A 17449-nucleotide genomic window follows, 5' to 3' on the forward strand; every position below is an offset into this window, starting at 1 on the left:
AAAAAAAAGAACAACAACAACAAAAAAAACAAAAAACCACAACAACAAAAAACAACTTTCATAGGATATAAGGGCTTTGTGTCCTTGAGAGATCTAGTAAAAGCCCCTTTAGCAATTTTATGGATTTTCAAAACTAGAACTCATAAAGGCAGGAAGCTGTGTGCTCTTAGGTTCACAAAATTATTTATGACGCTTAAGTGCTACAAAATGACACTTAATTTTCAAAAACATCAAAACATTAGAGTCCCTTTCTGACACACTTTAGAGCCCCATTGCCTCCCAGATTCTCTTCAGTTTTCTCTCCAGACAATTGCCCAGGAGTGAGAGAGAGGATGGGATACCAGACAGATAGCCAGGGCTCCCAGCTAGCTGTCAGCGGTTGGCAAACAGGACTCTACCAGCCATGTGGCAGGATGAGATGATACTTTCCGGAGTGCCCAGCAGCTTCCCTGCACTCAGAGCTTTTATTTCTCCCAGGGAATCTACCTGAGAAGACCTTCATCTGATGCCCCGTGTCACAAAGGTAGGACATTTCCTAAAGGGATAAGGCTAACAGGTGGCAGAATAAATACAAAAGACAGGATTCTAGCTTCGTGCTGTTTCAGAAACCATAATGAAAGAGTCTTAATAATATATATTATTAGTAATATATATAATATAATAATGAAAGTGACTAAGAATAATCCAAGGTCCAACTGTACCCATTTTGTAGTTGGCAGGAGGGAGCCAGACAGAAGTACAGAATCTTGAGCCCTGTCTCAATCCAAACTTTCCAGGTGACTCCTTGATTGACATGAAACAGGAAGACAGGCAGAGTTTATTGTCACTGTCTCCTCCCTTCTTTCTGGGTCTGTCACCACCTTTGGCCTAGTCATTGTGGATGCTCTTAGGCAACACTTCAAGCAACCACAATTTTCGTGCTGTCTCATGCCCCCAGCATTCTATCATTCTGACCTACAACCTTCAGGGTCATCTACATAGGATGCTCACTTATTTTATTATGTTAGTGCATGACTGATTTTGTAGAATGTACAATGTAGTTTTCGATGAATGCCTTGAAGACATGATTCTACCACAGAATAAGTCAAAGGCTCTGCCAACCACAAAAATGATTTAGCCAGCCTAGAACTACTAATGACTGGATCACACCAGTTCACCTCCTCCCCAGTGACTCAGGTCCTCCGGAAGTCTATGAGTTCACTGCTTCTGGCCTTTTTACGGCATAGAAATCAATCAAGGCCAACTAACCTCACTATGCAGTTCAAAACCATGAGGAATTATACAAGGATATCAGTGACGCAGGACCTCAGGAATCACTGGTTTCAAAACGTGCATATGAACCTCAAGGTTTTTTTTTTTCTATTTGCCCTAGCTTTAGCAGAGACATTTATGGACTATCGGCGTGTTACTATGAAGTCCTTTTCAAGGTGCATTCTCTTCCTGTGGCAATGAAATTTTGATTAAGGAAACATCTTCAGACTAGATCTTGACTTTATTACCTGGATTCAATTAAGATGCTTCATCGACAACTCCTAGGAAAGAATTCATGCTCCCCGGACCTTTTATGAACTTCCTCTTGCTAGGGATCTGTGTAGTGTTTCCGTTTTAGATGATGTTAAACACGTCAAAACTAAGTCACTGTAACTTAAGTAAAATCGTCCTGAAAAGAGAGATGCATTCTGCAGTATCTCTTCCACTTCCCCGAAGAATGGGAAAACCTTTTGGTGACAGTGCATGCCAAAGAGAGCCATTCATTATGTATTCAGGCAGCATTCACAATTCTTGCCTGGTGGTGAATCTCACCTGTGTCCATGAATATCTTTCTCTTTCAAATTGGTAATAAGCCCTAACTATATTCTCCTCTGATTAGAGGCTACTTTTCTGTGTTACAGCTGCACAGCCTCATTCTGGTATTAGGAGTGGAAAGACTGAGGCTACATTAAATAAAGAGGTGTTGTTTTGCAAAGCTGCTTAAACAATTCTAATGATAGCAAAGTCTTTGGGAAACTATTTTAGGGGGAATAAGATGGTGAGAGGAAAGAGGGAAGAAGGAGAGGGAGGATATGATCATTAGTAAAGGGAAACTCTTAAGCAGATTGGGGAGAGAAAACAGCAAAGGGTAAGAGAAAGAGAATATGGTTAAACTATTACATGCATGAATAAAAATACCAGAATGAATGAAAGAGGCGGCTCAAGTCTGAACTCTGCATATCAAGAGATGGAGGCAGAAGTGTGTGTGTTTGAAGTCAGCCTAGAATATGTGGTAAGACTTTGTCTGAAACAGAGCAGGAAGGGAGGAAAGGAAGAAAGAAATTAAGGGAGGTAAGGAGGTTAAGAGGGAGGGGGTAGGAGAGAGAGTGGAGGAAAGAAATTTCACAATGAAACCCATTATTCTTTATAATTAATATACATTAATAAAAAGAGAAGAAAAAGCTTAATTGTATAAATTCTATCCTTCAATGAAAGGGATTTTGGATGGCTAAAAACAAAGAAGTTGCCTAGCTGGCTTCCTTTCAAACTCTGCATTCCCTGAAAGGGTTGTCCAGCCTGTAACTAAACATAGTTTTCTGCTAGGCCATATCTACACCCATATTCAAAACAACAGAGAACTCTCATGAAGACACCTAAGACATTTAATAACAGCTTAAGCCGATTGTCAATTAACTGGTACAAGCCTAGTGGACCTAACTTAAATTATTCTGAACTACCTATGAAGTGGTTAAAAAAAAATAGGGCTCTCTGGAGACAGATTATTAAATTGAATCACTAAGATTTGTTGCATAAGCTTCGCCTTCAATTTATTTGATGTTATGCCATGGACTTAAAGAGACCACAAATTTCTTTTCTCCAAGAACACTAGATTTTTTTCTAAGTATTTCTTTGGTATCTATTCCCAAATATAAAATTATAGTCAATTTCTGAATAACAAAATGGTGATTGTGACAGGAAAAAAACAAAAGTTTCACATCTGAGTCACAAGAATACTTGTCTTCAACACTTAACCAGGTGTGTGGGCTAAATCAAAACACTTCAGATTTCTGAGCCTCATCCCCATCCTCATTCCAGTCCTGATGAATAATTAAATGTATGTAGCACACTGAATGCAGAACTTACCCCAAATTACTTTGATAAATAGTAGAAATCAGCCTTCGCTGTGTGCCTTCCTGTGCAATTAAGAATTACAGCTGTCTTTGATGTTGGCCTTAGTAGTCAGAAAGGAAGTTGGTGGATAAACCCATGGGGAAGAACTTCTGCACACTAGAAAGAATAGAAAGAATGCCTATACCCCTGGTATCTACTCTACAAGTGAATGAGATGCCAACAAGGGCCAGCAGCTGGCAAGTATGTGCTGCCCTTGGTATCCAAGTTTCTGTTCCCAAATCAAAGCCAACTGTCAGGCTACTCCTTCCTACCCAGTAATGAACCCCTTTTGTTCTTCTTCCCGTTGGTTCTCACTATAGGAACGATCCAGAGAAACTAGATGCCTTCATCATGGACAAAGCCCTTCTGGATTATGAAGTGTCAATAGATGCTGACTGCAAGCTTCTGACTGTGGGGAAACCATTTGCCATCGAAGGTATCAATCATTCTTAGTTCCCTTTTGCCAAGGATGCGCTGTTTGCTAAGCTAGCAAGTCACAAGTGCCAGAAGCAGAGAGTGATTCATTGTCCTGTGGTCTCATTTTTGACTCATAAGCATTCAGCTACTAAGTTTGTTGACAGTAAAGATTTGTTTTCCATCAACTCAACAAAATTTTATGCGCAAGACTGCTAGAGCAAAAAAACTAATAGTTTCCAAAACGACAATGTCAGTTCAGGTATCAGGGAGTGATAGTCACAAGGACTCTAACACCATTTGATGTGAATTTGTGTTTGTGTTTGTTTTGTTTTGTGTGATGGTAAGGACCAAGCCTTGGGCTTTATAGTTACTAGGCAACTACTGTACCATGGATCCGTTCCAACCTCTATCTAACAAGTATTTTTGATGAAGGGTCAAATACCATAATGAATCTGATTTTTAAAAAATAGAAATATGATAGGACTCTGCTTATCTTATATATATACCCCAGACAATGTCAACCATGTATGGACTTACAGTTCCTGTTTGATGGTGAATCTCATAGGCAGCTGAAGATAGCATTCTGGTCACATTTTAACGAGCCTATTCTGTGCTTTCCTGTGAGTTTGGACTTGAAATAATCTCATACATTTCTAGAAATACAACTTTGGTCTTGTCCTTGCTGTGATAATTAAAGCCTATGAAAAGAGTCCCAATGTTGATGAACTTGAGTCTACTCATTTTATGCACAAAAAGACCAAGAACTAATATTATATCATATTTTCATACTCATATAAATTAGATGACAATAGTGGAATTATGATCCAAATCTTGTATTACCTAACAAAAGCTACCTGCCAATCTGGAAATAAATAGGAAACACCAAATTCTGAGATTTAGTACCCTTTGGGAAAAATTAAATAAAACCTTTGTCTGAGACCCAGACTTTTTTCCCCACTGGCAACAAGTTTTGTTTCCGAATAGATCAACCCATCAATCAAACTTCAGAATCAAAAAGCATTGTCAGTATTTTCTCTTACTCTGAACAACACCTGATATGTGGACTGCATCATTTGAACTAGCAAATTCCATACCTCCCAGTTTCTGGTTTCCCCTCCCTGATAGTACAAGCTGGTGCTCATACACACTTGTCAGAAAAAAATGTTGGCTTAAAACAATTTCATGGAATACCAAAGTTTTTATTTCAGAAATCTGTGCTTATTGTGTGTTGGATACGATTTTTGTATGTTCGCGGGGTTATAAGACTATCCTGGTTTCAATCTCACAACGGTAGTTGGTCTCTGTCTCCCCTGAACTTATCAGTGGATTGTTTTCTTCAGTCTTTCTTTCTAATGAATGGGAATTAAACAGCTGCTGTCATTTTTTCCAGCCTTTTTAATAGGAACTATAATCTCATCTCCAGGCAAGATGACAGCAATGAAATTCAGGATGTCAGGATGAGAGATAGTTGGTAGTAACACTGTTCTGTTAAAACTAGATTATTAATATATATCATATATACACACACATATGTGTGTATATGTGCATAGTGTGTATATGAGAGGGAGGGAGAGAGAAACTCAGTAGCCCATTTAATGTAACAATGGAAAAAATCCATTTTTGAAGCATCTGGGGACACAGAGAGACATTTTATTTATGTCCTAGATGTGTGGGGTAATTGAGGTTCCTTCTACCATTAGTGGTTGCTAACAACACATCATTTGTAGAGGACATAAGAATAAGGGGCTCTATTTTCCACCTTTGTCCCCAGGGAGCAACCCCATCTTGTCAAAAAGTAGTGGTTAAGATGGCTTGTTTGCCTCTGCTGGACCTCCGTGCCAGATGCCACACAATTAACTCCCCACTGGTTTCCTGTTTACACTTCCATCTGTGCTCCTGAGACTGTCTTGTAGTTCTGATCATTCTAGACACCGCTCTGTTCTCAAAGAGAACAAATACAAAATGAGACACTCAATGAGCAAAAGGAGCAAAGATCTGAGAAGAGCAAGCATGACCATCACTATTGGTCTCCTCTCTGAATGAACGAGATGTGTGTGGTCAGTGCTATCAACTTGACACCGCCTAGAGTCACGGAGATGAGCCTCTGGGCATACTTGTGAAGGATTATTTAGATTGGCTTAAGTGAGATTGAGAGACCCATCCTGACTGTACACAACACTTTTCCATGAGCTGGAGCCCAAAACTGCTCTAAAGTTCCTGCAGCCATGACTTTCCCACTATGTTGGACTAGACCCTCAAACTGTGAGCCAAAATTCACCCTTCTTCCTTAAGTAGCTCTCTTGTCTGCTATTAAATCATAATAACAGGAAAAGTAACTAATACAGAATGCAAATGAGAAAATTTAATAAATACTGCCCCCATGGATGAGTTCACAATCTATACTCAAAAACATGTCAATCAGCTCTCCATCACTGTTACAGACTATTTCAAATGATTTGGGGGGCTCAAGGTTCTAAGAGTTCAGGGCATTATTGCTTGGCTGTTGTTCCTGGGCCTGAACATTATGGCAAAGAGAACATGGTCCAATAAGCCTGCTCACTTTATGGTGACCAGAAAACAGAGATCAAGAGAGGAAAGGGCAGAGCAAGGTACAAAATAGTCCCTTCAAAGACTATGGACCATGGCCTACTTCCTCCAACAGAGGAACAGAACGCAACCACTCAGTAAATCAGAGTCTTCATGCTCCAAGTGCCTGCCCTCTCAACAATGCTGCATTGAGAGCTAAACCTTCAATGTAAAAACTCTCTCCAGGAACGTTTTAGGTTCAAACCATAGCACAAAACTTAAACAATACAAAGGGGTGCTATTTATAAGTTAAACACAAAGGTGGGGAGACTAGTGAAGAAAGTCAACAAGCTGGGAGTGTAGTTCGGTGGCGAGTGCCTGCTTATCATGCAGAAAGCCTCAAGGAAAATCCCAGGCATTGCAAAGAGCAAAACAGACCTAATAGTTTTTTCTTCTGAATTTTTGAGACAGGGCTTATCTGTATAGCCCTGACTGTCCCGGAACTTGCTCTATAAACCAGGTTGATCTCAAACTTACAGAGATACGACTGTCTCTACCTCCTGAGTGCTGAAATTAAAGGTGTGCACCACCACCACACAGAAAACCTAATAATTTTTAGTGCTGTTTTCTGTTCCTGATTTTTTTTTTTTTGAGTTTAGAGTCTTATATAGTACAAGATGGCCTCAAATCTCATATGTAGGTAGTAGCTAGTCTTGAATCTTGCTCTTTTTCCTTCACTTCTTTCTGCGGAGAGTTCAGGCAATGCCATGTCTGGCTTTGTATTCTCTTTTTTTTTTTTTCAGTGTTAATCTCAAGGATCTCTTAGAGAAATGTTTCCAATGTTACCTTCATTTTTCATGAAACTTAAATCAGTATGTCTTTCTTGGCAAAATATAGAGTTTTTGAATTTATAAAATACGAGAGTGATTGTTAGACTGTTCTGTATGCATATAAAAAAAAATCATTCCTGACCAACAACTGCGCATTTGCCACAGAGGAACATCGTAGGTACCTATCTACAGCAATCCATTGGATCTGGAGCAATACTAGTGTGTACTAATTGTTTAAATTAATGATGTATTTCCAATGATGTAACTCGGCAGTTTAAATTCAAACAAGTGCCTAGTTCACATGTCAGAGCAATGGTGCAAATGCGCACTGAGAGTTTTCACACCCTCAGTGTGGAAATCCTTTCAGGAACTCAGGAGCAAACACAGGGTCGACCGACTCCTCCATGCAGATTATCCATCGGATCAACACAGTACTGAGCACAGACTGAGGAGTGGGCCTGCTGTCTTCTAGACTCTAGAATCTAGAGGTGGTGGCCACCCGGAATTCACAGGAAACCTAATCCTCACCACAGTGGTGAAGTGAACAGACAGGGTGACTTGGTAGCTCATGAGGAGTCTAACTGGAAGGAAGCAGCAGTAAAATGGGCCCACGGGAGCTCCTCAGCTCACGAAAACACAGCTAGATATGCCATCTACAAACCAGGAAGGAGATCTTCACGAGACACTGAATCTGCCCATGAAGGCTCTTGGACTTCCCAGAACAAGGGCTATAAAAAAATAAATATTTTTTGCTGTATGTGAGCTACCCTGTCTCTGAAATTTGCTGTTAGCTCAAGCAAGCTAAAATCATTAGTAAATACTCCCCCAAACTCACCTTTCTGCTCTTACTTAAGTTTCAAAGTGAGGCCTCTGAGAGGCAGCTGTGCTACCTTGAGTTTGGAGTCCTTCCATGGGTCAATTTTCTTTGCTACAAAAGAGCTCAGAGCCAGAGGATGAAGAGGAGGGCTGGAAGCGATGTCTTCTGGACATGCCATTGCTGTAGTACATATTCATTCACTGTAGCTAAGGTTTCCTGTACAAGACAGATCCAGTCAGCATTCCAGTATGGATAAGGAAGGAACTTTCAAAGTTCTATTGCTTGCGGAAAAGCTCTTGGCAGTTGGCTGCTACTAAAGTGTGGGGGAGAGTCACCTTCCTTGATGGGTGGGCCCACTGGCAGGTTACCTCTGCCCCAGTGGATGGCATCATCCATGAACATACAGGCAACACTAACTGAACTCTGAATTATTAAGAAAAGGAAAGTCATGGCATGAAATGGGAGAGAGATGTGTTGGAGGAGGCCTGAGGGTGTTGCAAATGGGAATTGGGGGTGGATATGACCAAGATAGGCTACATACATATATGATATTTTCAAAGAATAAACAAAAATATGATTTTTTTTCTAAAACAAATCTATTATCACTTCAAGGACATGCAGGAAGTGTTTGGTTAAATTAAATGCTGTGCACCAGAGGCACAACGACATATTATGTTCTTGAGAGTTAAAGGGAAAGTGTTAAGATAAATGAACACATGCCCCAGATTTATGCCTTGGCGTTAGCAGACAATAAAGGTCAAGCATAGAGAAAGAGTAATGTAACTGCACAGCGATGATCTGTGACCTTTTGGCAAAGGCCGTTGCCTGTTTCTGAGCTGTTCTTCCACTGGCTTTCCAATAATTATTTAACACAGTGCTTAGAGCACTGGCTCCAGAGTCTGGCCCTTGGATTAAAATAGAATTGCTGTCACTCACCGGCAAACATCTTCATCTGTCCTTCCAGCTCCTCATCTGCGTAATGAAGACGTGAAATGAACACCTAGCATAAGGTTGCCATGCTAAGTTAAGTAAAATAGTGCATGTAAAGCATGTTTAAACATGCCCACTAGACAAGATGTACTCAGTAAGTTATTAAGATTCAGGATATTCATTTAGTTGAGAACCAGGCACAAAAAAAATTCTCCCAAGATATCCTTCATGGATCTCAATTCCTCCAAGAAACTTCCCTTCCCAACTTGATATTTGTAGTAATAGGGAGCGGCGGGGTTGCGTCCCCAAAACCCCAGCCGCCTGCTCTGCTCGGCTAGCTTATGCCCCAAATAATTACACGGACACTGTATTCTTTTAAACACTGCTCTGGCCCATTTCTAATCATCTGTGTAGCGCCCCTAGGTGCGCTTACCGGGAAGATTCTAGCCTAAGTCCATCCTGGGTCGGAGCTGGGGCATGGCGTGCGTCTTCCCTGGAGCGGGTAGCATGGCGTCTCTCTGAAGGCGTCTGCTCCGGAGAGGAGAGCTGTGGAGTCTGACCTCACTTCCTCTTCCTCCCAGCGTTCTGTTCTGTTTACTCCACCCACCTATCTCCTAACCAATGAGCCAAACAGTTTCTTTATTGCTTAACCAATGAAATCAACAGATTGATATGACACTCCCACATCACTTCCCCTTTTTCTGTTTAAACAAAAAAGAAAGGCTTTAACTTTAACATAGCAAAATTACATATAACAAAACAGTTATCAAGTAAAAGCTACATCAGAAACATTTATACATATAACAAAATTGACAGTAAATCTCTATCAATAAAGCAAAATCTATACTAATGCAAATTATTCATGTCTATATCATATCCCCCTTTAAATGTAAAAGAACGTTTTATAAACCATATTTGGGAACATGGGCGCAGTTTTTTCTCTCCAAACTGCTTCCTGCTGAATGGGGGCGTCGTTAATTAGGTCTTTCATGGTATAACCTGTGTGCTAGTTTCATCTCAGTTGGCAGTTGAGCAAAGCAATTTTCTGAAGATGTTCACAGCAACCCTTCAGGAGGACGTGGTCCATCATACCAAATCGGAATAGAAGAAATCCACAGAGTCTCATCCTCTGTGAAAACAAAAGAAGAATCTCTTTTCCAAAGTATCATATCCTTAGATCCAAATTCTGAAATCATACCCTCATGATATCCGTTCTGGTTCCACTGGGCAGCCCATATAATGAAATGTCTCTCTGTACTTAGCTCCTTCACAGTCAAAAATTTTAAAGAAAACACAATGTACATAATCCAGACTCTTTGTGAATTTTCCATCTTTACGCGGCTTATTTTTATTTATATCTATAACTATCTGTACTCTGTCTCTTTAAAGACTTTACTTTTACTTTTTTCTTTTTAAACCATTAACTTTATTCTCTGTATTCTTTTTCTTCTCTCTCCCAAGCCAACGTACTCCAACAGTGTGACTCATTTAGTGGTCTGAATCTGTCCTATTGTGAATCTGCAATTTTTTACTATCCAGGAGCACTTTTGATTTGCGCCTTTAAATCACTAGGCGCTTAAGAATCTAAGCTGTGACATTCCTAGGTTAACTTTTTGCTTTTTGAGCTTAAATCTTTGACCTGTAGACCAGGCTGTCTTTGAACTCTCAGAGATCCGCCCGTCTCTGCCTCCCAGGCATTGGGATTAAAGGTGTTTGCTACTACACCTTGAACTCACAGAGATCTGTTCTCTCTGCCTTCTAGGCACTGGGATTAAAGGCGTGTGCTACCACACCTTGAACTCACAGAGGTCTATCTCCCTCTGCCTCCCAAGTGTTGGGATTAAAGGTGTGTACTACAACACACAACAACTCTCTTACTTTTTTTTTTTTTTTTGCTTTAAGAACTTTAACTTTCAGCTTGCATATATTTTTAACACACAGTAAACCATTTAGAAATTTTCTTTGTCTTTGAATCTCTCTTTACTGTATATCTCTCTTTTTCTGACCACATGAGTCTTTAATTTACCAAGCAATATCAGTAGGACTAAAGGCGTGGCTTTGCCAGCTAGATCCTTAGCTTTCCAGCCTCACGGCTGAGGTACTGGCATTTCAAGGTCCCTGCCAGCCAGCGAGCTACAACAGACAACACTCAAGTCCTCTCTCGGTAGCTGGCCCTCCTGCCTCAAACAGTCAGAGTTTGCCCTGGCAGGATGGCCCAGAAAGCCGGCATTTTTAAATGGCGCAGCTTTTTTCCTGCTACGGCTGAAAACCGAAAAGCATGTGTTCAGCTTTTCGTCAACACCGTTTAAGTGTTTCGTGGCAGGACCTCTTAATGAGCTGCAGGGTTTTGCAGCTGAAGCTGAGTCAGGAAGCCTCTTGGGGCTACCAGGTAGGAGCGGCACTCAGCACTTTAATTCTGAGACTGAGCGTGCAGCACAGAAATTCTTTTCATCCAAGTAACATCCAAATCTGACACGCAGAGCACTGCGCAGTCTGAAAACACGACCCTATGGCGGCAGGAATCCGCCATGCTCTTCCGCCTGCCTAAACCTGATTCTGCCTTCTGCCCAGGAGCAGGCGGGGAGCTCTGAGTCATCGTCAAGGTCTCAGAGCACTCTCCTTCCGATCCCAAGCGGGAACACAAACATAGTCCAGAGTTTTCACTGGCGGCACAGCCCCAGGAAGCCACACTTTGAAATGACACAGCGTTTTTTCTGCTGCTGTTGCCGAATCAGGAAATCTCTCTACAGCACGCCACCAACAAAGAGCAAAAATCTGTGTTAAATGCTCTCTCCCTTATTTTTAAGCCTTCTCAGGTTTTTTAAGTGGGTTTAGTTAGCCACACGTCTGGGCGTCATTTGTAGTAATATGGGCGGCGGGGCTGCGCCCCCAACACCCCAGCCGCCTGCTCGGCTAGCTTATGCCCTGAAATAATTACACAGACACTGTATTCATTTAAACACCGCTTGGCTCACTTCTACCCAGCCTCTTCTAGGCTAACTCTCGCATATTAATTTAGCCCACTTCTAATCATCTGTGTAGCGCCCCTAGGTGCGCTTACCGGGAAGATTCTAGCCTAAGTCCATCCTGGGTCGGAGCTGGGGCATGGCGTGCGTCTTCCCTGGAGCGGGTAGCATGGCGTCTCTCTGAAGGCGTCTGCTCCGGAGAGGAGAGCTGTGGAGTCTGACCTCACTTCCTCTTCCTCCCAGCGTTCTGTTCTGTTTACTCCACCCACCTATCTCCTAACCAATGAGCCAAACAGTTTCTTTATTGCTTAACCAATGAAATCAACAGATTGATATGACACTCCCACATCAGATATTCTGGAGGTAAGGGAAACCCATTTTTAAGCACCTCTTTCAAATTGGAACTATGATATTATGTTTTCAACCATTATCTCAGAGTAACTAATCATGGTAAATTCAAGGGCATATGCAAAATCAAATGACTCTTGTACTTGGGTTTTTTTTTTCTTCAAATATCTGTTTTCCAGTCACACATTGGGAAAACTCTTTCTAGTGATGAATTTCTAACTATAAATTTGCTAGTCAACGTGTATTTTTACCAGTCTTAACTGAGGAAAGCTGACTTATCCAGGGGGAAAGATTGGGATTCTATTTGGGAAACCATTCTCTTGGGCTGTTAAGTTGTATCCACTTTCCAGGGTGCCTGATGCCTTCATTTTTAGGCTTGAAGGATTCCATTTTGCTTCATCCATCAACCACAAGTCAGTCAGACCTGTTGGTACTGAAACACCAAGTTACTAATGATAATTTAGGCAACTCTGGCTAAGTCAAGTCAGCAATTTAAAAATAAAAATGCTTTGACCTAGTGAACACAATCAACTTTTAAAAGCAACATCAAGTGATAGAAATGAAACTTTCGAAATTTAACTTGTTATGTTTCTGAATAAAATGGATTTTTATGTGTAACAGTAAATTCCCCTCTCAGAGACAGAAAATTGTTCCTATCCTTCCCTTGTTTTAATTAGTTAATAATTATTATTAATGCTAGAAATCATTGAAACTTCAATGTCCAACATAGGAAAATAAAAAATTAAAAGGATGTCGACCTATTTTTAGCTGTCCATTGTGAATTAATCTAGGCATGATGGAGTAGAACGATTTAATATTCATTATTTCCTGGGTAGCTATTTTTTGTAAATGTCTTTGTAACTTCAACATTGCTTTCCTTTGGGGACTCTTAGTGCTGCTGTCGTAGTACCAAAATTATGTTCCTAGAATATACAGGTTTAATCTTAAATTGCAATCTCAAACTTTTTTAAGCTTTCTTATGTATTTTGGTCTCCTCTGCTTAACAAAGACAAGGCACTATCAAAAATCAGTCTAAGATGCCCTGTTTTCCTTTCCTTCAGAAGCAATTTCTCATCCCACAGAATGTCCTCGCTCTCTCCATTGTGTCTCGGTTGTTATATGCGATCTCTATTTAGTTTATGCCTCACCTATCTTATGCAAGAAAAGCCATGCAACTGGCCACCATGCTGGACAGCCGCTGTCTCTGCCTCCACTCCACATGCCACTTAACTGCTCACAGATAGGCATTGTGTCTGATTTAACTCAGACGCCTCCATAACATTACCCACATTCTGTGGGATTTATGAACAATTGAATACAGTATTTTCCAAATAAGAAAAGAAAACTATCCTGGTGTTATTACATTCACGTGGGTTGAAATTATTAGCTTTATAGGGATCTTTGTGAGAAATATTGTAATTAGTAAGGGGCCTTCCTAGTTAGTTTTCTGACATGCAATAGGATTATTCTCTACAAAACTTATTTCTAAGTCTATAGACCAAATCTACCCATGAACAATGGGTTTTGGCTAATGATTTTTTTTTTCATTTATTTGTTGTTAGTATGTCTTTGTGAGGATCTGTTGTATAAAGAGGGGTCTCTATAGAGGGTAGATGAGGGCATTGGATCCCTTACAGCTGAAGATACAAGCTGTAGTGAACCTGCCAATATGGGTGCTGGGAAATAAACTCAGGTTCACTGGAAGAGCAATGCATGCCCTTAACTGCTGGGCCACTTCTCTGGCTTCAAGACTAGTTTCTTAATGAATGAATAACCTGATTTGGGGAGGATGGCATCCACTCAGTTACAAAGACTTGGTTTACACTGAATTGAAGGAAATAGGTTGAGTATTCCCTTGGCTTGTATTGAATAGAGTGGAATGAACATTGATTTTTAGAATCAAGCAGGCCTACTTTCAAACATTAGTTTTGCTGGCTACCGACTTGACTATGGCAGTTTAATCATTCAAGAGTCAAGTCTCTGCAGATAATACATACTCTGTCATGGGTTCATACATGGGAAATATACCTGACACATAGAAGAACTTGGTATACCTTAAGTTTTATGGTAGAATTCTAGAATGATCTGGCTGAACTCTGTGTCACAAGATAGTCAAAATTGATGTCTAATGCATAATTTACACTGTGGTTTAAAACATGCTACATTAAAGACTGGTACTTGAGAGCAATATAGAAAGTCCTTGATAAATGTTAGAAGTTGTTGTTGAACGCTAATGCTTCCGTGGGGAAAATGCATTAATAGTCAGCAAAGTCGAATAATTATCCTGTGTCTCAACCCAGTTCCATCACATAGTGCCAAATCCCCCCATAGTATGTTCTTAATGTTTTTCTTTTTCTTCTCCACCCCAATGACAGTCTCAATTTTAATGAAATTACATCATGAAGTTACCTGTTTAATATGCCTCTCCACTAACACATATGGACCACTTTACATGGTACCTGTTTCTCAATAAAGTATCTGATGAATGAACAGATAAATGGGCGGATGGGTGAGAGTCAGTAGATTAGTGAATATTATTATACATGGGACTTGTATTGCATCCAGAATAGCAATAAATACTGAAAGAATGTTTGAATTATCAGTAACTGTCAATATGTATTTTAAAGAAAATAAAAATTTCCTTAGAAATTTACCCACAGGCTGGAGAGGTGACTCAGGTGCTCTTGCAGAGGACATGAGATGGTTGGTTCTTCAGGTAGCTACAGATCCAGAGGATCTGGTGCCCTCTCCTGGTTTCCTTGGATACAAAGTTCATACATGGTACATGTATATACATACAGATATTATAATGTACATTTTTATTTTATTTATTTTTTAAAATTATCTCTTTTCCCATTTTATATACCTATCCCAGTACCCATGCCCTTCCCTCCTCCCATTTCACCCACTTTCCCCTCACCCCACCTCCCATCCACTTGTCAGACAGGGTAAGGCTTTCCATGGGGAGTCAACAAAGTCTGACATATCACTTTGAGAAAGGACCAAGGACCTCCCCCACTATATTTAGGCTTAACAGGGTATCTCTCCAAAAAGGGTCATTGTGGTATGGGTCGGCATCCTTTGGGCATATACCCAGGAGTGGTATTGCTGGGTCTTTTTTTTTTTTCAACTAAATCACCAACTTTATTAGACTTTATCATCTTCCCCCATGAATGTTCTTTTTTTGTCCCCACATTGTACTTGGCTTTTCACTTGCTATATTTTCAGAGCAAACACAGAGTCAGGATGGACCTGGCTGGGTGAACTTTCCCATGCAGCAGGTCTGGAGTTACTTTACTTTTCTGCTCTGCTCCCAAACTGCACACAGCATCTCCTAGGGAGCCCGTGAAGTCCCTTCTGCCATCCTACAGGATGCTACCATCCCTGGATGACAATCCCACACACACAGCAAGTATATCAGTGCAATGCTGGCTCAGGCAGGCTACAGTTTACTCATTTTGCAATGGGGATTCTGATCCCTGATCCACTGTTCTCATTCCTGTAGCACTCTGTGCCTCAGTTTCCCTCACAATTACATGAAAGGGAAATCACATCTGACCCCCAAAAAAGCATGCCGAGATTTAGTGCATTAGAGATTTTTATTGCTTTTATTGAGCTTTACATATTTTCCCACTCCCTTTTTACTCTCTCTCTCTCTCATACCCCCACACTCCCAATTTACTCGGGAGATCTTGGGTTTTTCTCCTTTCTGTGTAGATCCATGTATGTCTCTCTTAGGGTCCTCTTTTTTGTATAGATTCTCTGGGGTTGTGGACCATAGGCTGGTTTTACTTTGCTTTATGTCTAAAAGCCACTTATGAGTGAGTAGATATGATATTTGTCTTTCTGAGTCTGGGTTACCTCATTCAGGATGGTCTTTTCTAGACCCATCCATTTGCCTGCAAATTTCAAGATGTCATTATTTTTACAGTTGTATAGTACTTCATTGTGTAAATGTGCCACAGTTTCTTTATCCATTCTTCAGTTGAGGGGCATCTAAGTTGTTTTCAGGTTCTTGCTATTACAAATAATGCTGCCATGAACACAGTTAAACACATGTCCTTGTGGTATGATTGAGCATACTTCCAAAAGTGGTATTGCTGGGTCTTCAGGAAGGTTGTTTCTTAATTTTCTGAGAAATTACTATACTGATTTCTGTATGGCTGTACAAGTTTACATTCCCACCAGCAATGGAGGCATGTTCCCCTTACCCCACATCCTCTCCAGCATAAGCTGTCATCAGTGTTTTTGATTTTGGCCATTCTGACAGGTGTAAGATGGAACCTCAGAGTTGTTTTGATTCGTATTTCCTTGATGGCTAAGGACGTTGAGCATTTCCTTAAGTGTTTTTCAGCCATTTGAGATTCTTCTGTTGAGAGTTCTCTGTCTAGATCTGTACTCCATTTTTTTATTTTTATTTTTTTTATTTTTTATTTTTTTTTATTGAGAAAAGGAAAAAAAAAGGTATCCGCTTCCTTCCAGCCTCCCATTTCCCTCCCCCTCCTCCCACCCTTCTCCCCCTCCCCCAAACTCCTCTCTCCCTCCCTCTCCAGTCCATAGAGCAGTCAGGGTTCCCTGCCCTGTGGAAAGTCCAAGGTCTGCCCCCCTCTGTCCATGTCTAGGAAGGTGAACAACCAAACTGGCTAGGCTCCCACAAAGCCAGAACATGAAGTAGGGTCAAAACCCCGTGCCAATGCCCTTGGCTTCTCATCAGCCCTCATTGTTCGCCATGTTCAGAGAGTCCGGTTTTATCCCATGCTTTTTCCTGTACTCCATTTTTTATTGGATTATTTATTTTTTTGATGTTAAGTTTCTTGGGTTCTTTGTATATTTTGGAGATGAGCCCTCTGTCTGATGTGATGAATGGGGAAGAGCTTTTCCCAGTCTGTAGGCTACCATTGTGTCTTGTTGACCTTGTCCTTTGTTTTACAGAAGCATCTCATTTTCAGAAAGTCCCATTTATTAATTGTTGTTCTCAGTGTTTGTGCTACTGGTGTTATATTTAGGAAGTGATCTCCTGTGCCAATGTGTTCAAGTATTCTTCCCACTTTCTCTTCTATGAGGTTCAGTGTGGTTGGTATTATGTTGAGGTCTTTGATCCATTTGGACTTGAGTTTTGTGCATGACAATAGATATGAATATATTTACATTCTTCTACCTATTGATATCCAGCTATGCCAACACCATTTGTTGAATATGCTTCCTTTTTTCCGTTTTATAATTTTAGTTTCTTTGTCAAAAATCAGGTATTTGTAGTTGTGTGAATTGATATCTGGGTCTTTGATTCTATCCCATTGGTCCTCCTGTCTGTTTTTATGCCAATACCAGGCTTGCTGCTTTCATTACTTTAGCTCTGTAATAGAGTTTAACATCAGGAATGGTGATGCCTCCAGAAGCTTCTTTATTGTACAGATTGTTTTGGGTATCCTGGGTTCTTTGTTTTTCCATATGAAGTTGAGTATTGTTCTTTCAAG

The 17449-nt window shown here is 40.5% G+C and overlaps 1 protein-coding gene across 1 annotated transcript in view; it reads left to right on the top strand.

Annotated features, from left to right (window-relative positions):
- Grin3a (glutamate ionotropic receptor NMDA type subunit 3A) overlaps window positions 1-17449 on the top strand; it is a 188710-nt gene that overhangs the window by 125530 nt on the left and 45731 nt on the right. The window contains exon 5 of the mRNA XM_075967224.1: window positions 3462-3577. Within this exon, the coding sequence (XP_075823339.1) occupies window positions 3462-3577 (116 nt within the window). The remainder of the gene's footprint in view (window positions 1-3461; window positions 3578-17449) is intronic.

This window comes from Microtus pennsylvanicus, chromosome 3 (assembly GCF_037038515.1).
Source record: "Microtus pennsylvanicus isolate mMicPen1 chromosome 3, mMicPen1.hap1, whole genome shotgun sequence".
Lineage (NCBI taxonomy): Eukaryota > Metazoa > Chordata > Mammalia > Rodentia > Cricetidae > Microtus > Microtus pennsylvanicus.